Source organism: Meleagris gallopavo, chromosome 5 (genome assembly GCF_905368555.1).
Source record: "Meleagris gallopavo chromosome 5, MGAL_WU_HG_1.1, whole genome shotgun sequence".
NCBI lineage: Eukaryota > Metazoa > Chordata > Aves > Galliformes > Phasianidae > Meleagris > Meleagris gallopavo.
The window spans coordinates 27571477-27596573 of NC_139408.1; the positions used below are offsets into that span (position 1 = coordinate 27571477).

The following is a 25097-nucleotide window of genomic DNA, read 5'->3' on the forward strand; positions in this document are numbered from 1 at the left end:
AATTACCCAAAAATAAATGGCATTGTCTGCAATGCTTGCATCCTATTTAAGACTGTCATTTCTCTTTGCAGGAGCTGTCACAAAATCCCACTATAGTAAATGAAAAGCCAACACCGAAGCACTGCACCTAGTAAAAATTTAATATAATAAAACAAATTGAAAACTGCAACATTATTTTATAACCATTCACAATTAAAGTGGAAAAATTATAAGGCAGCCATTCATGGAATGATTTTGTGTACAAATGGTTTGAAAGAAGAGACATTAAAATTACAGTTCCATACAAGGAGTCAGGTAAACAGCAATGACCACGCCATGTTCTTCCCTGGAAAGCCAAGGCTGCTAAGAGATGTAAGAAAATCAGAGAAAAATGATTTTTTTTTAAAAGAAGTCTGAAGTGAACAGGAATCTGAAACTCAAATTTTCCCACCACAACACAACCACTTCTCCTCCCAGCCCAAAACAATAATCACGTCTTCCTCCCCCGAAGTCCCACGCCAAGCAGCACAGAACAGAAGAGAGCAGCAGATACATTTATCCCAAAGCAAGTGTTACTCTGCATAAAGCTGGTAACCACACCACACATCTGCTACTGTGAAAAGCTCCTTGAAGACTCTGAACTAGCTCCTGAATAAACATAGTAGTTTTCCTGAGTCTCCTTAACATACTTTTTCTAACACAATCCAGCTGGAAATGGTTCTTTGAAGTCAGAATTAACAGCAGGTTCTTGCATTCAACTCCTGGCCATCTGACATCACAGGAAATAATTATCAAAAGCTCCTATCTTGGTGTGACATCCTCACACAAGTTAATGACAGAGCAGCTTCTGCACCTACCATCAGGTGCTGAAAACCTATTTCCCTTTTTTTTTTTTTTTAAAGTATTGTGAACAATAAAATAATTAGAACAGTATTAGAACAGTATGGAAAGTACCTGAACACACTGAGATGAAGAGAAGCACAGTTTTACTTTAGTTTCTACCGCCCATTAAGAAATCATTAACTGGGAAAAAAAAAAAAAAAAAGCAAGCAAAACCAAATCCAGTTGATGAGAAGATTATAGATTTCCTGGAGGGATTTAGAGAATAAAAGGGGGAAAATGCCTGGCGCTTGGTTAGTGCTGTCTGCTAGACCTACTGCCACCTACCTCACAGTAGAAACACAAGCAGACATGGCTATTACAGAGAGAGTAAAGAAGAATTTGCTTGTACCGAGGTCCCCTGAGGAGTAGAAAATGATACCAGATGGCCTTGACTACGTGCAGTACTGATTTACTGTGACAGATGGGAAGACAGGTAAGAATGGGGATATGATAAAATATGTTACTTCATTAACTTATTAAAATACACTGCTTCAAGAAAATAATCTTCGATGTGGAGCAATTTGAAATGGTTCAGTCGTTTATGATTTTATATTCTCCCTGTGACGTAACCAGAAGTTTCCTCAGTCACTGCAGCTTCAGCTGTTATTGAAAATAACAGTTCAACACAAGAAATAGAAGAGCAGCAAAAAGAAAATATTTGCTATTTCTAAACAGAAAAAAAACCACCAGCGATCTCATAACACTTGAGTGCCACAATGAAAACTGTGTTATCAGACTTCTTTGTGACAATTTCAAGTTGTTTTAATAAAAGACCCCTCACCTACTGCTATACCCTGGCTAATAGTCCATGACTCATCAAGTGGCTGTCCCAAACTGAACATCACCCGAGGGATGGGGAAAAAGCAAAGATGACAGACTTTCTAAGCAGTGGCACCTGCTATGCTTAGCATGCTGAAGGTTACACCCCTAAAAGGTATTATCCACAGCCTCTAAACAATCAGAACTGTTACACACAAAACAAGGCCAAAGGGAAGCAGCATCAGGATGCTGATGTAATGAGTGGAGTTGGATGTGTGCACAAATGACAGATGATAAAAATGTGGCTATGCATAAAGAAAAACATGTAAAAGTAACAGCGGAGTCGTTTTTTGCTTTTTGTCACTTGGATTCTAGGCGTAGTGTTTTCAATGTAAAGGCTGCTGGACTAGCATCTGAGAGAAATTCAAGGCTCTCCTAGAACACTGCAAATGTGAACAGGCTCCCCACAGCCTGGTGCGTGTCAGCATCACCAGCAGGAATCAACACTCACGTAAATTCCTCAGGCTCATTACAATTTGCTCTTTGGATCAGTTTTCAAGAGAACTCCATTATGAATGGCTAGCGGGAGAAAAAGACTCAACCTGTAGATTCAGGTAGATAGCCTACACTTCTAGAAATGCTGTTCTACAACATGTAAGCATCTGTTACCACATCATTATTTCCTGATTTGTTACAGACCTTAAAGCTCTCCAGCTTCTGGAAACAGTTCAGTTATGTGGAAGAATTAAGAAAGGTAAAATAGCGAGATCATAAGGAAAGATGGTAATGAAGGGGAAATAAGGAAAAACGCTGGGAACTCCGGTGTAAATATTCCTGTTATCACTCACATCATTTGCAGTAGCCTCTGTGACTGAACTTTTTTTAACAGGTAACTTACTACTAAGTTACTAGCTGCATATATATGTTATAAAAAATGCTTTAAGAATGTAGATCCCATCCACACCATTAATTTCACAGTTGTAAATCAGAAAGAAAAAAAACAACTTTTGAAGGTCTAATGTTGTTCAGGCCTGATAAATCAATTCTATCTTCAAAATAGTATCTTGTGAAAGAAGGTAAGTTCTAGTTCCTTTGTCAAATTAACCTCCTGTAAAATACACAAATAAGTACTCCTGGGGATCAGCACCAGGTACAAATCTAGAACACATTTAGGTTGTTATAAAGCCAACAGACAGCCACCACTACTCCAAGAGCCAGGCCATACCCATTACTGACCTAGCAGACAATTAGGAAAATGACAAAATGTAAAGAAGTTAAGAGGCACAATGGCCTGTGTAGTATAAGTAATAAATGGCATGAAAGAGACACGGCCATTCAAACTGAAACAATAAGCACTTCAGGAAAAATACTTCAAGCCTTGAAAATCCATATAAAAAAACTATTTGGCAATGTTATCTTTAAAAAGTGCAGGAAAAGTATAGCTTAAAAAGGGTACAGCATTACAAAGTTTGCCCCTAAAGAGTTGAGACTGTGCACATCAAGCATTCCTGACTTTTCAATGCACTACAGTTATTGAAGTATAATATAATTTGCATAAGATAAAAGGTGCCTGACAAAAAAAATGCTGTGCCTTGGAAAGGGATGATCTTTTAGCACCCATTTGCATTGAGAGGCATCAGCAGTTGGCAAAAAGTCCTCAAGTAGTTTCACTAGACTAATGATCATCAGTAAGAGGTGAATGCAGGATTCCCCAAGGAAAAGCAAAATGCCTAACAGGGCCACTGAAAACCCACCAGGTTTTGCTTTTGTCTGTTTGTTCTTTTTGTTTGTTTAGAACTGCTTCAGAAACACTTTGTACCCTATCATAACATAAATATTTACCTGTAGATCTTATTATATCAGCCTTAGTATATTTCATTTAATGGAAAAAAACAACAAAAAGAAAACAACACGTGCCCCCACTGATGTCAGTGGTTCAGACTCTTGAAAGTGAGCCAGTAAAGTTCTCTGGTCCCTCATCAGCTATTTCCATCAGATTTCTACTCCTCAGAGTCCAGAAGAGCTTGATTTCAAAGGACAATATGGATCTCTCTCACAAGTAGCAGCAGTGTAATCACAGAACCAAATTACTAATACCTGCTAATGTTTTTGGTGCTTTACATGTCAGAAGAAAATATTGCCTGTTTCAAACTTACTAACAACTGTATGAACAACCAAAGTGATACTCCTTGCTTCTATTCTTTATCTTAAATAATTGAATACACTGAACAATTTGTTCTTTCTTAGCCTGTTGATTTCCTACTCTAACATTACACCTTCTCTACAGTACTTCTTTCCTATCAATGACACCTGTTACAACAGCACCGTTGTCCAGTATTCTGAGTGTAGCCCACTCCTGTAATACAATTAATGATCAACATTACAAGAACCATTTGCACTGTCAAGACGACATGGATTCAGTGGGGGGGGGGGGGGGGGGGGGGGGAGAGTCCCCTTCTTCACTTGTGAGACTTCAACCTCTCAAAAGGCAGCCATTCTTTGTTTATCTTCTCAGCTGTGAAAGCTCAATTGCAGGATGCTTTGGTGATTGCAATTTCATGATGAGTCACTACATTCTTCCCAACTCACCCTTCTTAAACTCCAAATTCCATCTTCCCTGAGAATAGGGCCATAAGCAACAACTAAAATAGCAAATGTCTTCAGAAAAGTTACACAGAATTTATGTCCGGCTGCCAAAGTACCTTTTGCTATACTAAAAATTTTCCCAGTATTCCTCATTTTGCAATCAAGGTTCCTTCTGAACTCCATAAAGTAGATGGGATGGATGATGGCTAAGACAGACAACGATAAAGGGAGCAGCCGACATTTACTGCTCCTGTCAGACCAAGAAGACCGGTGAAATTCGAGCTTTTAGTGATGGTGTCCAATGGACAAAACTAGAGGAATAAGGCATCCTAAGACCAGGGCTGCCACCTCCAGACGGCTGAGTCCTTTTCCTCCAGTTGATTCAGGTCTGTGACTGTGCGCGATTCCTCCTACTTCTGGGAGGACGTGAACTGTGGCAACGTAAAGAAAGGTCCCAGCAGAAAAAAGCATAGCAACTCCGGTGGCATTGACTTCTGAAAGGGCTTCTTTGCTGCTCTGTGGAATTGAAACAAAAACACAAAGAGGGAAAAAAAAAAAAATAATCAGGATATGCATAAGTTCTTCAATCAATAATAAAGAAATCCTACAAAGGTCCAGACACAGTAGGATTTTTGCCAACTTTAAACTGTTATTGCTGTGAGTGAATTAAAATGTTGCTTAATGTCTTGCACCTCACATGTGGCAACTGGAATTATAAAGTTGATGAGGGACAAGTTATGTTTTGAAAAATACGAGGTTCAGACTGCAAAGCCATCAAACTGAGGAACGACACTCAGGACTGACTCTCCTTCGAAACAGTGTTCAAATAAAATGTTATCCTTTAAATATCTGCAGGTGGTGAGAGCAGAAATTGCTAGATTTAAACCCCAAATAATGATTCTCTCAATATTTCATGCAGATGTGCAAATGAACAATAAAAACCTTTCCAGAATTTCCACACAAGCTGCACAAATAAATGCACCCTCTGGATCAAAAACCAACCAACCAAAAAAAAAAACAACCAGCACCTATTCATATTAGGATTAAGACCTTGCTACGCATCATTAATTGTAATGAAATGCAAAACTGGTCACGTGATTTTCAAAACACTTCTTGAATAGTCTCCGACTCAAGTGCAATGCTAGTTCTTTGGTAAACTCTCAGGCTACTTTTCCAAAGAGAAAAAAATGCATCTTCTACCCCAGTCTTTATGCCTTAGCAATTCTCTGTCCATTCTCAAGTGCAAAATGCAAAACCAACATTAGCAGAGTGCTCAAATACCATTCTCATTTCTATTCACAAACCCTTTCTGGTACTTCCTGCACTGCAGTACCAGCTAGAGCTGCCTTCCAGGAAGTAAAGGATTTACTTAATCTTTTCTGTCATGCTTTGAGTTTTATGAGATAACATTTTAAATTTTTTATGACACAGCTTCATAGTGTGTAACCAGGACAGCCTACAGAAGTATCTGTAGGACACAGCAGTATCAGAGAAAATGCAAGAAGGGGAAGAAACATTTAATTTGGAGAGAGATGCCCATTTCACAGACATGAACTGTACATAATGAAGACTGTGCTTTTAGGAGTGTGAAAGGCAGAAGGGCTGTTCTAGCAAAGAGGGATTCAGCTTCTGATATGTTGAAAAAGTCTTTGTACTTCAAACAGGGAATTCTAGCATGGCGGGAAAAACTAGCAAAGATTCTTTTCTACCTGCATATTAAAATGAGAATACATGCAGCAACACTGAAAATGACTGAACTATGCAGTCACCTGATACAGTGTGGTATACAAGTAAATATGCTGAGTTGTCAAGCACAACACGTAAAAATGAAAAAAAAGACAGAAATCAGTCTTCTAAACAAACAATCTACCTATAGGAACTGTATCTTTGGTTCTGATTGAATGCAATTGTTTTTTGTTTGCTTATTTCCCATACTTATACTGCTACTTTTTTATCTATTAAAAATAAAGAATACTACTTCTGCTGAATTCTTCAGGCAATTCAGAATTGTGTTTTATGAATTTTATCTGATGTTCATTTCCCCTAACTTGACCACTCATACACATTTTGGGCAGAAGAGAATCACAGACCTACCTTGCTTAGCCCTAAGTATGTCACCATGGACATAACAGGTGCTGCCAGTGCAAAGACCAGCAAGTGTTTTCTAATTCGATTCCGTTCCAGCCCAGCATGCATCAGGAAGGAAACCAGGCCAAAGGCAGCTGGTGCCTGCAGAAACAGAATGAAACAATTACTTGCTAGTAATCCAAGCCTTTCTAAAATTACCTGAAATACAATATAAGAACTTAGTTGAAATATGACTTACTCCACGGAAATGCACTGAATTGGAAGAAATTCAGGGAAAGAATGTATATTTTCAGTTAACTCAAATAAGTGGAATTCTACATAATGCCCCATCTTAAGAACTTTAGCTGTAATGGAAACCCATATTCTGCCTATCATTCAAACAAGCCACAGCCTACAATCTATTTACTACAACACCAATGAATTAAAACAAAAACAGACAAATATATTTAATTCTTCAGAGAAAAGGAAATAGGAGTTGTGAATTACAAAATGCTCTCCTCTCTTAGGTAACTGACGTTCTAGCTCTGTGTTATGACACATCCCTTTTGGGGTAGAAACACGTATCAGAAAGTTCATATAGAAAAAATTAATGGAATAATCTCCAACTGCAGACTCAAAGATATGGATTGCTCCACCCATATTGTCAGTTATTTCCTTACATAAAGAAGGGATAGAAGCAGAAGCTGAGATGTTCTCCTTGTGTGATTCTAGAACAAGGATTGCAGTCACCATACAGTGTTACATTAGTATTAGTGCGATGCTAGGAAAGGTACAGAAGAGTACAGATATTTGTGTAGTCATAAGCATTAATATGTTTGTTCTGATTTGAGTAGTTCCTATAATCTCTGTATTTCCATTAACTCCTGTAATTTCTTTTTTCCATCTGGTATAAGGCATTCCTAGATGTTGGTTTCTGTAGCTGGAACAGAAAAATTCTACCATTAACACTGAGGGAAAAAGATTCCCAAAACAGGTAGCTATCAGCCTCCAAGTGAACAAAGACTTAAATGCTCTTCTGGTTTATTCATCATTCAATTGTATATCAACAACAACAAACTCTTTTCCCTTTTATGTGCGAGCACAGTTTCTTATCCACAAGGCCGCAGAAGACATACCAACTATTCAATACCAACTATTTCTTGATATATTTCATGGGATAAATTTTCTTCCAAAATTGTGCAATTGCACAATTTAAGAAGACAGAGACTTCGAATGTTAAGAATAACGAAAGCAAAATTTCACTTGGCACAAGCCACAAAGTAAGCCTTGCAGGAAGATGCAACACTTAGCACTACCTTTGAAGTGAGTTGCATAAAGAAGCATTTATTGCAGAAACAGTGAATGAAAGATATTCTAAATGGGAATTTCCTAACATTTTGGATACACAGTTGTGCAAGCAAGACTTTAGATATGAACGTATGACTAACTACTGTAGTATGTGTATGTGCTGTATAACTCATACACATCAGCACACATCTGGAACCTACACAGTCAACATACATTCTTGCATAAACTCTAAGAAAAGGAAGCTCTTGTAAACTTCATTTTCCCACGAGAAAATTGTTTACAAGTTTTTTCCTGCAGATATGATAGACATTAAAGCTGCTTTAGTAACAGAAGCTTTTTTTAGTATCCAATATTAAGTAGGCTCAGAAGACTAGCCCTGCAAACTGTAAAACCTTTCATTACATAAATATCCTTTCCATTTTCTGGGCAATAGAGGCAAAAAAAAAAAAAAAAACCACCAAAAACCCCGAAGAAACAACAACAACAAAAACCAAACCCTAAAACCTGTTTGATGAGCATAAAACCACAATCTCTCCTTGAATACACTAGCACATACTCCCATGGTCAAACTCTAGAACTTTGTGTGCATCTCTTACAGCAGTAAGAATTCATAGAATGGCCTGGATTGAAAAGGACCACAATGATCATCCAGTTTCAACCCCCTGCTATGTGTAGGGTCACCAACCACCAGACCAGGCTGCTCAGAGCCACATCCAGCCTGGCCTTGAATGCCTCCAGGGATGGGGCGTCCACAACCTCCTTGGGCATCACCACCCTGTGTGAAAAACTTCCTCCTAATATCTAAACGAACTCTCCCCTGTCTCAGCTTAAGACCATTCCCCCTTGTCCTGTCACTATCCACAAATATTTTTTTGAATCTTTAGATATTGCAGGAAAATGAAGAACAAGCAGCACACCAACCCTGACACCACCACCAAAAGCACTAACTTCAAAAAAAAATTTGCTTCAGAAAACATAACGTGACCCTGACACATTTCTTAAAGAGCTGTTCTTCTCAAATCACTTTTGAGAGACAGCCTTGTTAGCCACTGCAGACAAGGTAGGCAGTAACAAACATCAATTCCTTCTCATTCAGACTTAGCACCCATCATTTGCTATTCTGTCATACGTCACAGTCATGCACTTTTGTTCTTGAAGTTGAATTACTAATCTGTTAATTTACAGATTACATCACTAAGGACACTTAAGAACTTGTGTAAGTTCTGTATGCTTTGACTTGTCTTTCAAAGAACAAAATACACAGGTTTTTGATGTTGGCTTACCTTGTGCAGCATAATTGCAACAAACACTATCAACTGGACACTAGTCTGAGAAGTAGAAGCTGCTGCACCCAATGCAACACCATCAGCTGAAAGAAGAATAAGAATTCCTGAGTTACTCCTTCATGCAAGTTTCAGCTGTCCCCCATGCTGGTTGGCAGTAGAAAACATTTGAAAAGTCTTGATATTCAAAATTCTATCAACATAAACAGCCCCACACATCATTCACTCCCCACTGCCTCCTCGGGCACAATTTCAGGCAGCAGCTCTCATTTCCTCAGAACCATACAAAGTACAATGAGAATCTGTTCAATATTGATGCAGTCTGCCAAATTAGAATCAGGCAACAAGTTTACTAGGTTTAGTTTTCTGTCTAAAAGCATCCTCCTCTCTAAATTAAACAAGCTGTTTCAGATTCTAAACATTGAAAGTACATTAACGGCTACTACTTCTATTTACATTTAAATGTTACTTTTTTCTCATTTAACAAACAAGGAATAGGAATGGATACTATATTAATCCTTAATATATACTTTCATCAGTGAAACATGTCCTAAAATGTTTATCCAAAGGTTATCTGCACAGTAATTCTCAGCAGAAGAGAACAAAAAGCATGTTTATATTACATATATAATGTATAACCCATGCTGATGTTGTAGTTATTCACAACCCTTTCAATCCCTGTAAGTCAACATATAAGTGTTTCAGTTAAATATTTGAGCTCTACTCTATAAACTCCTTTCTCATCACAAGATTGTCCTGGGTTTATTTTGGCAATTCTCCTGTTTATTTGATGGTTTTACTTTTTTTTAAATATTTGTCAGTTCAGCTGACAAATAAACCTAAAAAATGTGTCATACTACATATCAAATGTTTAAGCATATATTAAAATGTAGCAGATAGGGAAGTCAGCAAAGAATTGTACAGGCAGGAATTAAGCACCACATGAAATTATGGATGGAAAAAATAAAGGAGAGAAAACACAGCACTCGAATACAATTCCATGAAACCTTTTGAGCATTGGAGTATGTCTTCTCAATCAGTTTGGGTGGGGAACATTGCTTTTTTGTTGTTGGTACAAAACACGGCATCTTCAAAACCAGAACACAAATATTTCTATCCCACCTAAAGACAAACTGCACAGCAATGGAAGTCGCCCTTGAGTTTTAACAGTAGGTCCCACATTACCTGCAGCATGGACCACTAATCCCAGTGTTGTGGTGATTTTGGAATTGCCTGATCTAGCAGCTTCTGGATCTGAAAGGGTCATGAAGAAAGTAAAGGTAAGAGAATAAATACACAAATTAAGCTGGAAGAAAAAAATCTAAATATTACTACACATCTCTATCAGTGATAAACAGCTTAGAAAGTTGCATTTAAATTTATCAGCTTTTGCATTTCTGCATTAAATTTAAATATTCTTCTTCATAATGTGTATCTCTAACACAGACCACAGTCAATTTTCTCCTGCTATTTGCTCTGATGACGTAGAAAAGAGTCACAATATGTACAAACCACAGATTTTTCTGGCAGAAGTCTTTTGGAAAGCCAAAAAATAAATGGGTTATACTGCAAAACAGACAATAATTCAAGTGTAAAAACACTCTCCACACCCATACACGCTTGCAGAGTTATTTTACATTAATTAAGCACACTCTCAAATTTTGCTGGATTTCAGAACAGATTTCCAGAACATTTTAAACAGATCCTGCACTTAGCTCATACTGCACCTACTGAAATTCTGGACATGACTGGTCAAATTAAATCCCAGTAGCATTCATGAAATTGCACCTTGCTAATTAGAAGTAATGAACAAGTTTAACTGTAGAGTTTCTTTACTCACCATCTGTAGTGTGCACATGAGAGCTGCCTATCTGATCAACCAGAAGCATGAAGACAAAGCCAAGGACAAGCGAAACACCAATGTATGCGTGCAACCTGGAATGGTCATGGCCATACTCATGTACAACAGCGATTTCGGCAACCTTCTCAGACTCCATCACATGCTGCATCTCATTTGCTGGGTGATGCTTCCCTGCGGCAGGCAAACTAACAGGTTAGGAGAAAGCAGACTAACGTGAGGCAATCATTTCTTTCCTCCTTTGCTCAGTGTTCCTCATACATTCTGAGACAACGCACAGAAGTCACTGCTTCACGGTTTTCTTAGCTCAGTTTCCTAGGAGAGCACGCATTTATCTGGTTTAACAAAGTTCTCAGTTTCCAGCTGATGTAAGTGAAGAATTTCTTTTTCTACCCACTACCAGAAACACAATTAGAAAGGTACAAGCAAAGACGAGGAATAAAGAGTTTTCAGTTAAGTCCCCACCTACTGCATAGCACACAGCGCACATTCAATTTCTCAGTTCAGACTCCATGCTCATCTGAATCATATATTCTTTCCAAACCCCTGCTAACTCGGCTAGAGACAAACCATCGTGCTCGAAAACCCTTTGGGTGATGCAGAACAGGCATTTCATGCTCCTTGGTCTGACTTTTACAATAAATAATTGTACTTGCATGGCAGGCAAGCCACTTCACACACTAAGTGCTATTCAAATGTTTCCAGTGGGGGAACAGACACAGTAAATCTACTTCCACATCTGATATCTCAAAGCTAAGTCAGATGTTTGAATTGCACGCTATATTCCAAGGCCCTGAGCTACCTATCATTCAGTACAAGTTGCCTCCGCTCCAGAGCAGGGAAAATGCTTACAACCCTATCTGTAAAATCCTTTAATGCTCTGATAGGAAACCATTTCTTCTTCTGTTTGCTAGACCCAACAAAATATCTCTAATTATAATTATTTTTGTCCCTCCCCTATACTTAGGAAACACTACTAATCATACGAACAACTTTCTGGTATTTACATGAAAGAACTTAAGAAAAAATTGTTAAAAAAAAAACCACCTTTGGTTATCCTACTTCTCTAGGAAAGATACCACATTCATTTTTGTAGTTAAATCTGTAACATGAATTTTGCCCCTTTGCAATATAAAAAGAAAAAAATCTCCTTATCTTCCCTGGTCAACAGCTGAAACCATCGTCTTAGGATTTGAGTGGCAAGTGCAATGTGCTGGGAGAAATTACAAACAGGATGACAGGAAGCAGAACTATCAGAAGAAGATCATTCTCCTGATGCCACTTATATTTTTCTTTAAAGACAGAATCACTTTCTCCACAATACTGTGAGTTCAGAATTGAGCCTGAAGTCATCCACAGGAAAAAGTTCTTGTGTACTACATAAATATTACTGACATTCTCAATGCCTCCCTTCTGCCCCTTCCAAAGTATACACTATTGAAATTGTCGCTCTAAACATCTGGATGTAGATATGAACACAAATATGCAGGTGTTCATATTAATCACATTCACTACTGGTCGTATCATTAAAATAAAATCTATTTCATTTAGAATCAAAATGAAATGGAGAGCAAAGCCACAGCTACAGCTCATTAGAGACATCCTACACCACAGTGTGCAAATTACTGCACATAAAAGCAAATCGAGAGGTTTTTCCACTTCTTGATACTGGATGATCTTATATATTCTGTTTATGTTAAATCTCAAGCAAAACAAAAAAAAATAGCAGAAGCTAACTGTAGATTAAAGTGGATTCTGAAAAAAATTCTAAGGGTACTGAAACAAGAAAAATACAGTAGCACAAGAAAAACAGTACTACAATTATCTCTCAACTACAGATTAGGAACAATGACAGATCAAACAACTCGTTCTCTACAGTCCTGACTCAAAAGGCCTTTCTCCTGCAACTGTTAAGTTGTTGCCATTTACCTTCCAACAAATTCCCGGTTCTGAACAAACTGAAGTCTCATGCAATGGTAATCCAACAGCACAATGCTCCAAGCTAAAGCAAGATCTAAAGTGTACTGCAAACTACTTCAATTAGCCCCAGCTATTTAAAATAAAGCTACAACCTTAAATCAAGGTCTATCCAAGATTTTGTTGTACAAGATGTGCTCATACCACCCAAGACTGGGCTAATTTACAGAGAAGGACGCACTTCTGTGTGATCACAGTTGCCAGCTGATTGCCCCAAAGAAGCCTGGTTCCAGCTTCAGGCCATTCTAACTGGCTTAGAACAGCACGGCCCATCTCAAAAACGAGCAGACTGCTGTGGGCAGTACAGCAACTGCCAGAGGTTTTTCTCTACACTCGTAAGGAGTTACGCATACTTAAAAGTTCTACAGTTTCAAGGAGAAAACAAAGCGGCAAATACATATAGATCTATAAAATACTTCAAACAATTGCTAAAATGTGTAGTGAACTAAACTACAAAAAGCAACAGCAAATAGCCCATAAGCTTTTTCTCCCCCAGAGACAACCCTATACCTCTTCTCCAAGGTTCCAGAGAAAGTTTAATCCTCTCCATAATAAAAAACATTACACATAACCTACTGTAACAGGCCGTGATTCCATGACTGGTACAATACAAGAGACCTGCAAATGGCTAAATTGCTCAGCAAGAATCACCTAGTTCACAGCTTGATGGTGCTTCTCTGTCAAACCAGCAGGAACACACAGTATTGTATCTATAGCAGTGATCTTATGCTGCATTTGCACCCTACTGCGATGAAACTCCTTGCCAATCTCATTTTAGAAGTCCTAAAAGGAGACCCTGGTAAGTCATAAAACTAGGGCCTAGGTTATCTTGAACATGGTCATCTATAGACACAGTTTTGTTCTTGTCTATATGACACAGTTTTTGTTCTTACCCTCCAAAATGTCTTCATAAAGTGCATGTACTCCTTCCGGCACAATGACAGCCAAGGCAGTTCCACACAGCAGCCCAGCACCCAGAACAGTCACCAACTTTAATCTCTCCTGCAAGCAAGCACAAAACAAGTATCACCTTTAAGAAGGATGGTGCTTCCCTTACGCTCCCTCATTAATAGAGTTCAAAGTGCACAAAACCTACTCCTGATTCTTATTCAAGAGTGAACATATCCAGGGTCTGACACAAATAATTGAAATAAGAAATGAAAGAGACAACCCATTAGAAAAGCAGTGCCAGAAAAGAAACGAAACATCACATCACATACATGCAAACAACACGGATTGTTATCTTGGGCACTAATGATTATTTGGTGCTAATTGACCCCCTCAAACTGCAAAACCTACAGAGACAAAGGAACATGGAGTGTCTGAATTTGGAGCACATTTGCAATTCCACATTTTATCTCCAGTCTGGTTTTGTTATCAAACCAGACTATATCTGTTATCAAACAGATCTAGATACTAGAAATCACACTTAAACATGCAAGTTCTCTAAAGCCTCACCTAGGTATGGCACGACAAATCATCTGTTCCCCAAAATGACAAAGGAAAATACAAAAATAAATAAATAAGTTACCTAATAAAAGTCAGAGAAGCAAGAGGGACAGAAACGTAAGTGTCTCTACAAATGCAAACATGTTGGTCAAGTACGTCCAATTAACCACTAAGTCAGTTATATTTATACAAAGACAGAAAATGGCTAAGTTAGTTAGTTTTGCAAATTTGCAATTAAATCTTAAAATTATACAAATTTCATGCTTTTATCATATAGTAAACAAAAGTAGTGACTAGTTCACATTCCAGGATAAGTTTTCTACAACATGCTTTATTATTAAAAAACAGCACAAAAAGTAACTATTTGCTACTGTAAGGACTATCTCCCTAGTTATATTGTAATTTTGGAATAAACCAAACAAAACAAACCCTTAGAGATACTGCCTCTCCCTCCACTGATGCACCATTTGTTTAAATTCTGTTTTACCAATATAAAACGTTGGTCTACTCTTACTTTTTGCTTCCTTATGACTATAACATTGACAGGATAAAGTCAAAGCAATACACTGAAAATCCACTTCTATAAACATCTAATAGACTCCTTGCAGAGTTCACTTCTATAAATTTCTGTAATAGCCCATAGCATACAGCATATTGTAACAGCAAAAATTTTGCAACTGATTACCGTATATTTGGCAGTGGCAGAACAATCATCTCCCACACACAAGGAGATGCGTGTCACCAAATACAAACGTTGACTACCAAAGTCCGGGAAACAAAGTTCAGCATTCAAATGATGGGAAACCACTGGTAGCGGATTGCATTACGCCATCTGTACTCTCACCCTGCTGCAGTGACACGTTGGTTAACCTCACCTCAAGAGGTGACGTTCGCCTTGAAAAAACAAGAGACTCTGGAGAGATGCACAGCTCATTACTGGGGAAAATTTGAGTAGCGAGATGCAGGAGATGACCCACTGTTCCTGAAGTAGTTTTGCCAAATTGTAGCGCCTCAAAATGAGAACAAGATGCCTTTTATATTGCAACACTATAACCTCTCTTCTACATGGTATGTGTGCACTTCTGCACTTGGATGTGTGTGTACAAGTACTGCCAAAAAACACCTGGCGGTGTTTTTACTGCGGTGTTACTACTACTGCAAACACACAGCACTGCTTGAATTCAGACACCTTTGAATTTAAAAAATGTACGAGCACAGATGAGTTGCTATTTCAAGAGAAGTCTGCATCTCTTTTTCAATATGAAATACTTTGAAATGGTGAATATAGTGATATAATAACGGCAACTTATTCAGACAGGCAAAAGTCATCTAGTTTGATCTAAGAAATCAAATAAATTCAATTCCAAAACCACTTGTGAGCCTCTTGTTAGGAAGAAAAACAGAATAAACGATACTAAACATACACAGAAAATCTTAAATTCCTCAAGTAAGCCAGCTGCTCTGTACTTCTTGGTTTAAAATCTTCAAACCTTACTCGGACCTAGAAAAACCTCACACCTGCTTTCAGCATCAAGCAGTCCCACTCCAGCCAGCCCTATAAACTTCTTTTACTCAAGCAAAAGACTCCAACTGTTAGAAGTGCACCTCGAGAACTGCCAGAGTACGTTTCTGACCCAGGGTTAGCCTAACGGAGTGCATTTTTCTCTCACTGAGGTCACCTACAAAACTTTTTGCAAACAACAAAATACGCACTCCAGTTATTTCACTCTAAAGTTGTCCATGTTGCACAGGCTGAGCAATCATTTAAACAAGACAATTATATATTCTAATTAGACACTTCCAGGATTAACTTGTGCATGCATAAAACATCTGCAGATATACCTCTCCTTTTTTAAACCAGCACAGCATGTGGAGCACAAAAGCAGCAAGTTTAAGGCAAGTGTAGAACCGAATAAGAATTCCAAGAGTTTACGATAACACAATGAACTTGTTTGTACACACGCGTGGTGTGCACAGACATGAAGAAACATAAATCCGTATATAAAAAAAAATTTTAGAACTCTATTACCATGCAGAGTCTGCTGTGATACGATAAGGGGAAATGGTTTCAAACTAAAAGAAAGGAGATATAGATTGGATATAAGAAGTTTTTTTACAGTAAGATAAGTGAAGCACCAGGGAGGTGGTGGATGCCCCGTCCCTGGAGACACTCAAGTTTGGGCTGGATGGCACTTTGAGCACCTTGATCTCACTGTAGATGTCCCTGTGCATTGCAAGAGAGTTGAGCTAGATGACCTCTGAAGGTCCCTTCCAACTCAAACGATTATTTGATTCAATACCAGGCAGCAAATTCACAAAAAGTCCTTTGGATGCTTCAGGGCAAAATTGAGTTTTGAAGGGCAAGACGATAGCCGTGCAGTCTTGAAGTTATGTAAGAGAATTTCTGTCAAAGCATCAAACAAAGCACCAGCAAAACAGAACCAGACTAATGCTTACACAAGGATTTCAGAGTGTATTCTGACATTTCAAAATGTTTAGCAGACTCATTGCTAGCAAAATTAACAGAATTCCCTTTTACAATGTTCATTTTACAGCTCCCAAAGCATCCACTACACTGGTAATCACAAGACCAACAGCTAGGTTCAATAATCTCTGTGATTCAGTGGAAGAAGTCATTTCTCTTCCAGTTCTCTTCTAGTCTCCAAAAATGGTACTGGTCCCAGTAGAAATGGAAAACCTCTCATAAGAGGGCTCTTGCTATCTTAGAACAATTGAACTGGCACTCTACCACGGCTTTATGAAGGAAAAAATAATAATAATTAAAAAAACCACACTGGCATTAAAGGATGTTGGATCCAGAAACTGTAACCTTAATAACTTTGAGATATCATTTCTCAGATGCACCCAAGTGCATTCACTTTAAAATTGCTGTACTACTTGAACCCTCATTCCATTCACAATAGTGCCTCTCCCTCCCTTTTAGCAAAACCCTACACAGCCACAACACGTATCAGAAAGTTGAGACACAGGGAGCAGTAATACAACTTGAGCAGTAACCAAAGAGGTACGGTTTGCCTCGTCAATAACACAAAGTCTGAACTAAACCGTGAACCAAAACAAGCGTTCTGAGAGCGTTTTCGGATTTGCACACACACACCTCCTTTGAGCAGCCCACAGACACACCATGACTCAACCTGTGACCTCAGCGGTCCCTGAGGCAAATTGTACCCCTCCACAGCGGCCACGGTGCGGCTGGGCAAAGCCCTCTTACCTCCGAGAAGTTCACGGCCAGAGGAATAATCCCCGCCACATAGCAGGCGACCAGCATGGCCAGGGACAGCAGGCAGATGGAGCGGAAGTCATCCATTTCGCTGCTCTCTGTCTGCTTCCTTTAAGCGAAATTCAACAGCACCCGTCCCACCTCGGCCCTCACGCCTCAGCCCGTGCAGACGCCGAGGTCCCAGGAAGGGCTCTCGGCCATGGCTGCCCGTCCTGAGCCTCAGCCCCGAGGGCCCGGGGCCTCTATGCCGCTGACAGCGCCGCGAGGGAACGGAGGGCGGTCGACCGGGCCGGGGTAGTAGCGGCCCTCACCTGAGGCAACGGGCAGGGCGGGAGGGCCTCGCTGTCCCCGGGGAGTGTGGGGAAGTGGCAAGCAGAGGGACGGCTACTAGCAGGGAGAGGCCGCGGGGAGGCCGCACAGTGCCACGGGCCCCACAGCTGCCTCAGAGGCCAAGTGGCACCTCCGTCACCCCACACTTCCCCTTCCGGGGCTCTACGTCCTCGCACACACAAGCCTCCCGACTTCAAGATGGCGGGCGAGGCGAGAAAGGGAGGCGCCCTCACCGAAGATGGCCGCCAGCCCGCCTCAGCCCGCCTCTCTCCCGCCATCCTCAGCGCGCCGCCATGCGGTGCCCGCGCTCTTGCGCGAGGCGCGCATGCGCGGAGGCGCTCTGGCACCACAGCCTCTATGGTCGGCCGTTAGCGCGGCGCTTCCGGTGGGCGCGGGGCGTTGTGGGGGATCGTCGGGTGCCTCTAAGTCGGTGGCGGAGCTCTGGAGCGAGGCGTGATGGTGAGCCGTGCTCCCCTTCCCTTCTGCCTCTCTGCTGGGCCGGGGACAGCGTGGGCCTTCCCTCACCGCGGCGCAGGCTGGGGGCGGGCGGGCGGGCGGGAGGCGGCCAGTACGCAACACCACGTGCCTGCGGGCTATCAGCCCGAGTGGGCCGCGATCCGGGAGCGCTCCGGGCGGCCCCACGGCGGCGCGGGGAACGCGTTGCCGCGGCCTCGAGCCGGGCTGTGTGGTGCTGCTTCGCCGGCGGGCCGGGACCACCCGCCATGGCCACTGCGCGCCAACGGAAGCTGCGGGGCCCCGCCGCTCGCCCCGCCCCGCCGCTCCAAGCGGGGATGGCGGCGGCTTGCTGTACCGGGCTCGTACGTGTCGCCTAGTCCTAGGGAGCGACCGTATTTGTGCCTTTCCTGGCCTGCTTTGGCTTTTCCTGTCGATAAGGATAAAAACGATAGAAAATAGCGTAGTTTTGAAGCCCGCTGATCTTTGTCCCGTATCTCTCAAGCACGTGTTCAGTTGGGCAGGGCATATTTCGAAGAATGAAGCGTTCACATCTCTGAATTTGGCGTTTCTTTGCACATCTGTGGTGGGAGAAGGGCTATTCGAGCAAATCGCACCAAGTTGTGACTTTTTTCCCTTAAGGTGAAAAAAATGGAAAGTCTGTGAAGAAACAAGGTGCCACACATTCATTCTACTGTAGGGTTGATCCTAGGGGCAGCAATTTCAGTATTCTGGTGAAGGTGGACAGGCCTTAAAGACAGTTAGTAGAGCATCAATGTGGATGACTCGATTCCTAGTCAGTTCTGTTCCATCTATGCTTTGTTAAGTTTTCTCAAAGTCAATTTTTTTGATGCTGAATTTAGTTGAAAGAGATAAATAGATCATAGAATCATAGATGTATGCCTAAAACATCAAAGCTTTACCAGAGCGTACTGAATTGACTGATACAGCCTGTCTGTTTTGTTGTTCCCAAGGGATCCTTAGTCAAATGCTCCCAGGCGGTCAAGAGTTGCAAGTTATGGAAGCTTGCCTGGTCATCCAGGAGCATTAAATATAAACACTGTTGCTGGAAGTAGTAGTTGGATAAAGCTTGGCAGTCGTGTGACGCTCTGTTCAACTACAGCACCAGTAGGAGCAGTAAGGTCCCAGCAACTCCTGGCTGGGGTCATTCACTTCAGATCTGGGGTCCTCGAGGGTATATAGAAAGCAGATTTAGAAGCACTCATCTCCTTTGTGCAGTTTTCACTGTAGCATGTAGCTGTGAATTCCCCTTTCTGTTTCTGATAGAGGAAAACTCTCGCTCCTACTCCTGTAGCTTTTTTTTCTGGGTTCCTCCAAAACTCCTCCTGCCATGTTATCTGAAACTGAACTTAAAGAACTGAAAACTGTATTCCAGGCATGGGAACGCTATCAGTGGCTGTATAAAAATAAGTCAAGATTTCCACCATGTTCCCTGTAAATATTTGCCATTTTTATTTTTCTGTCATTGCATTTGAGCACTGAAATGGCGTCTGCCAAAAGTGTGGGTTAGGATTTTTTTACTGGACACTGCTCAATTTAAACCTGGTAATGTGCTTAGGTATATATTTCCAATACGTCTACCTCTGAGGTTGCCTACATGAATTTTACAGGTTGCACACTCACCTCATACATTAGCTTTGAAAGTGTTGAATCTAATTAACAGTGCTAGAAATGCTGTTTCCTGGTGTGCTTGCAAATTTTGTGACATGTAACCTGTAAATCAGATCACAAACTACATACACTTCAAAAAATGTTACACAGTTGCTTAAATTACTTGCTGCACCCAATTGAAAACTATTAGAGAAATAATGCAAGCCACAGACTGTACAATCATCAGTCTTTCTTGCAGAAGAAAGAGTTTGCAGGCTGACATTTGGAGCGGTTATCTGTGCCATAATTACAGTTTCAGTAGATGCACTGAAGCATTAACATCAGCACATCTGTTTCTCGGGAAACAATCTTGCTCCTAAGTGAAGATTTGGTATATAATTTGTGTTACCTTGGAGCTGAATAATTCCAAATAGCTGCTTGTGTTTAGACAGCAATATTAATTCAGATTCCATCCTTGCTCTCTCGTTAGGATACGTAATTCACACTTACAGCTTGCATTTGGAATACGGTAAATAAATGCCACTAGTGGGATAGCTTCTATACACCGACTATATTGGCTTGCTTTTCTATTTAGGTACAAAATACTACTTGTTTGGTTTTTTTTTCCAACACAATCACTGCTTTACTGGCGACTATACACACTTGAAAAAGTTTTGTAAGAATTGATAGGACTGATTGGAACCAGAAATTGTTATTGAACACAGCTTACATGAAAAGTACTACTTGGAAAATGTATGTCCTTGCTCAGTGTTTTAAAATTATGCTGCTTTTTTGAGTTATTTGCTTGCCTAGTTAGTTTTGAGAAGGCTTTGCCATCTCAGTCTTCATAATTAACCTTTACACACCAAAGATGTGCAGAAGTGTCACAAAGTAATACTGGGAGCAGCTACTGAATGCTGCCCAGTTTGTGCAATGATCTGACGGCCAGAAGTAGAATTATTGCTTCTTCCCCAGATAAACAACTTTGCATTACCTGTAAAATTTAACTTGTGTGTGTGTGTGTGTGTGTGTGTTTTCTTGTTTTGTTTTTCAGTCTCACACAATTCTACTCGTGCAGCCTACTAAGAGGCCAGAAGGCCGAACATACGCCGATTATGAATCGGTGAATGAGTGCATGGAAGGTGGGTGCAGACACTGGAGTCTAAAACTGTTGTTCAAATCCTGTTTGACATAACCCTGTACTTTCTCAGTAAGAGAATAAGCCGCTGTTTGTTTTCCCCAAGGTAACTTGGAAAAAACATTACGAAAGTATCTTATGTTTTTTTTTTATTTACTAATGTTTTAGCAAATTAAAAATAGTTATTCTTTGTTTTTCTTTTTGGCTTAGCAAGATTGAGCCATGTTCAGTTCATCAGAGTAGGCAGTATTTTTGGTGGGGCTGTGCAACGGAGCTGTCTGGATGCATTTCATTTCAGGATCAGAGTCTAGCTCTCTCACTAATTTTTTGTGCTAGCCATGTAAAGGTAAGATTGCTACTGGACATAATGTATAAAACTATGTGTAACTGATACATAATTTGCAAGCTGGTGGCACGTGTACCAGAAATAAAGTCCTATCTGACATTAAGAGACTCAGCGAGCCTGAAGATTGAAATACTACAACTTAAAATGTGGAAGTTTTCTTAAAGTTAAAAATTAACTTCAGAAACCTTGAAAGGCAAACAAAAACATAGTAAAGGCCATGTTAAACCACCACGCTCGCTGTATTACATTACTTTGAAATACGTCTGAATCATTTATAGACTAGCATAAATAAAAGTCATGTAAATTCATATACAAGCTTTTGCTGTCACTCTTACCTCACTTGTCCTTTTTGATGCTTTCATCAAGAATGACCTCTTCATGACATTTGAGCAGCTTTATATGACACTGGTTGTACTTTCTCAGATGCTTGTACAGTGGAAATCAATGTATCAATTGCTGTGTTAAAATCATCAGAAGGAATTTCGGGTTTCAGTGGGAACTTATTGTGTAGAACAGTAGTCTGTGATAGAACTAAAACTTTTTGTTCTAGATGATGAAAATGTTTCTTTTCATGCATCTTACCTGGTTTTATGGTATTGTCTTCAAATGCAAGTATCTAGAACAATAGTATTTTAACTCTGCAAAATCTGAATACGCTAATGTTGGTTTTCATGGTATTCACATATAAACTTAGCTGATATCTGTGGTTCCATATCTGGAGAAGAAAAACAAAATATCAAAAAAAAAAAAAAAACCAACCCCAGCAAGTACAAGCGTTTGGCTTTTGTTGTTATTTTGGGATTTTCTGCTCGTTTGTTTTCCCCACTGGTGTTACTGTGTTATCAATCTTTTTTTCTCTGCAGGAGTCTGTAAAATGTATGAAGAGCATTTGAAGAGAATGAATCCCAACAGTCCATCCATTACATATGATATCAGCCAGTTGTTTGACTTCATTGATGACTTGGCAGATCTCAGCTGTCTTGTGTAAGTTTAGTTGTACAAGTCCTTTCAATGGCTTACAGAATTCAGAAGTCCATATAAATCTCACATGTTATTACAAGTCACTGGAACCTGTTTAAATTGGGACTGGATCTGCTTCGTTTGCAGTTGATCTGATTGTTAAGGAGGCAGAACGGAGAAGGAATTTTATTTGGCTTAGGGCTGTGTTATCAGTATGGTGGTAGTCTACAGAAGTCACTTGCAACCAAGAGTTTACTTTGATCAGGGTGCTGCAAAATGGAAACTTCAGTAAATCCTGAATAAGTGACTGAAGACCCTATCCAAAGATCCCTAGCTAATGGTTTGAGTGCTCTTCTGAATACACCAAAATCTCTGGTTCTTATCTGTGTGTTAAAGTTGTGGGCAAACAAAGGAGATAGTGAACACTTTCTATTCTGATTGTACTGTAAATCAAATGCCGAATTTCAGTATTTAGAATGGTAACTAAATCAATTAGTCCAGATCCAGGCTAGTTGCCATACCAAAAGTTTCAGAGTAACAATTGTGATAACAGTATTATCCAATTCCACAAAAATTCTGTAGGAATACAGATACAGGTCTCACATTCAACCAGAAGATACATATATACACGTACTGATATTTCACTTGCTAAGCTCAAATTCTAGGATCTCTTTTTTAGCCAGTACATACCTAGTGTGGACGTTCCTACAGTTGTTGTCTTAAATCCCACTGCAAGTGTTTTGCAGCTGCACAGTTAACTGTCTTTGCCAATTAATCCCAGTTAAAAAAAAAACAAACTGCTAAAAGATGAGCATTGTATTATTTTCCTTTGCATCTAGATGCACATGTGTTATATCTCTTACTGATAGTGACTTAGAACAAATACTGTTTACTAAAGTTTTCATTTGAATAAATGAAGTACTATTACAATTTCTGCAAAGTTACCTTATTCTGCCATGTTAGATCTAGTGTTATACTACTGGGCTGATGCAGGTTGGAAGACATTGTTTTAGTATATTTAACAAACTGAGGTTAGCTACTTGTTCTAAGTAGCAAATGTTTTCTACTAGACTTCTTCCTTTCTTTATTAGGATTACAAACTTAATGTCACACCACATTCTGTTTCAATTTGCGGTTTTCCACCAGATGGCATACACAGCACATAACGTACCACACATGGCTTGTGCTCATGGAGATCTGTAAAGTACTTGCTATCTGGTCTTGCAATGTAGCATTATGAATGGATTGGGAAAAAGAAAGAAAAAAATAAATAAAAATCAATAATAATTCCTGAAACTAGCTTTTCTTACACTGCATTAAGATTGCAAATATTGGTATGCATGAAAACTCCTAAGTTTTGAATCTGTTATGCCAGGTTATTAAAAAGGCTTTCTTGAAAACAGTATGCTTGTTTTTCTCAAGTGAAAACCTGTAAAATACTCTGCATTTATACTTAGCTGCTTTTTGATGACCATCTTAGTGTTCTTACATGATGAGAAATACCGGTACCAGTGTTTAGAGGCTGGCTGGGGCTTCAGTAATGCCTGTAACATGCACTGAAAATGCTATTTTTGTCAAAAAACATTCAACTTGGAGGACTAAGGGGAAAGGAGAGAGTGAATCTTCACAGTGCTTTCATCTTTTATTCTAATTCTTCTTTAGATCAGCAGTGTCTTGTATAACCAACTTCTTTGGCTCTGGGGAGAAATCTTGCCAGTAGTCTACTTTTATCACCTGTCCCCAAGTAGCAAAGAAAATTAACCTGTGGGTTCTTGCTTTTAGCTTTCTTTTTGTGAAGTGTCATTGTTTGTTCGATGGAAGCTTATCTCTGCTGCCAGCTGACAAGAATCATTTACCATCTGCCTGTTAGCCTTCCTTTACTCCTGGAAAGTTGTGTTTTCATTAATTTTATTTTTTTTTTTTAAATCCAAACAGAAGAGGAACACTTGAAAAATTACGCGAGTGCTTGCTTGAAGTTAAGCTGAATGTTGGCTCATTAAGACAAATTAAATAATGTTTCATGGTGCAACTATTAGTTTTTAATCCTGAGCTTCAGAATATTAAATTGCTTTGTTTGCTTTCTCCCATAAGTAGTTAATTATATTCATGAATTTAAATGCAAAATGCAGTCTCTTAATAGTCTTTACAGTATTTAGTTCTGTTTCAGGTTCTTACTGATCTGCAGGGTTGCTTTTAAGGAAACAGGACAAATCTCTTTGATAAGTGGCAGCTATCATTCACTTCTGATATTACTTGTGTTCTGTACACAACTTTCTGCCTCGTAAACTTGAAGACAGTTAATTGTTGAAGTCTTTCTAGTAATGTTCTATGGGATAGACCAATATTAAGTTAATTCTTTTTTTTTTTTCTAGTTACCGTGCTGATACTCAGACATACCAACCATACAATAAAGACTGGATAAAGGAGAAGATCTACGTCCTCCTCCGCAGGCAGGCTCAGCAAGCAAGCAAATAATGGGGACACCATCCTTATGTGGGTTTGGGGGAGGGCTTGGACAACAGGTGTGTACAGAGTGTAGTAGTGAAAGTTTTGTATTATAGTCATCCTGTTGCCATCTTGTTAAACTCTTCAGTCAGGCCTGAATGTATTGTTAGAGATGCAAGGATTTTGTTGGATTCGACCTCTTTTTTTTCCAGTGTAATTGAAAAAGAAAGTGCAGCATCTTCAGCAAAGTTTTAATTTGTTGTTTTTACCTCTGGTCAACTAATGGTCCTGCCTTATTTGAACCCCTGGGGCTGTTCACATTGTACTTCACCACACTTATTGTATGTGCCCTTCTGTGGGGTTTCCAGTGTTTAGTTTTTTCCTTGGGGCAGTCTTAACAGGAAATAAATTACCCTTTAGTTAAA

General features: G+C 39.7%; 2 protein-coding genes across 2 annotated transcripts; one reads left to right on the forward strand and one right to left on the reverse strand.

Annotated features, from left to right (window-relative positions):
* Positions 1-122: 122 nt before the first annotated feature.
* On the reverse strand, positions 123-17907 carry SLC39A9 (solute carrier family 39 member 9). Its single transcript, XM_003206495.3, has 7 exons — positions 17381-17907; positions 13593-13701; positions 10705-10896; positions 10050-10118; positions 8865-8950; positions 6301-6435; positions 123-4722 (listed from the first exon to the last, which is right to left on the reverse strand). The coding sequence occupies exons 1-7, from the start codon at positions 17474-17476 to the stop codon at positions 4492-4494; spliced, it is 918 nt and encodes a 305-aa protein (XP_003206543.1). The 5' UTR covers positions 17477-17907; the 3' UTR covers positions 123-4491.
* Positions 17908-18016: 109 nt separating this feature from the next.
* Positions 18017-25097, forward strand: ERH (ERH mRNA splicing and mitosis factor). Its single transcript, XM_085224959.1, has 4 exons — positions 18017-18178; positions 20838-20925; positions 22131-22251; positions 24600-25097. Exons 1-4 carry the CDS (start codon positions 18176-18178, stop codon positions 24700-24702), a joined length of 315 nt encoding a protein of 104 aa, XP_085081085.1. The 5' UTR covers positions 18017-18175; the 3' UTR covers positions 24703-25097.

Excerpts from the sequence above, each read along its gene's own strand:
- SLC39A9 (XM_003206495.3), bottom strand. The coding sequence starts at position 17,476 with ATGGATGACTTCCGCTCCATCTGCCTGCTGTCCCTGGCCATGCTGGTC. Across the intron at positions 10,897-13,592 it reads TTATGAAGACATTTTGGAGG|GGAAGCATCACCCAGCAAAT; the intron begins GTAAGAACAAAA and ends TGCCTGCCGCAG. Across the intron at positions 10,119-10,704 it reads TCATGTGCACACTACAGATG|ATCCAGAAGCTGCTAGATCA; the intron begins GTGAGTAAAGAA and ends TGACCCTTTCAG.
- ERH (XM_085224959.1), top strand. Across the intron at positions 20,926-22,130 it reads GGTGAATGAGTGCATGGAAG|GAGTCTGTAAAATGTATGAA; the intron begins GTGGGTGCAGAC and ends TTTTCTCTGCAG. Across the intron at positions 22,252-24,599 it reads GCAGATCTCAGCTGTCTTGT|TTACCGTGCTGATACTCAGA; the intron begins GTAAGTTTAGTT and ends TTTTTTTTCTAG.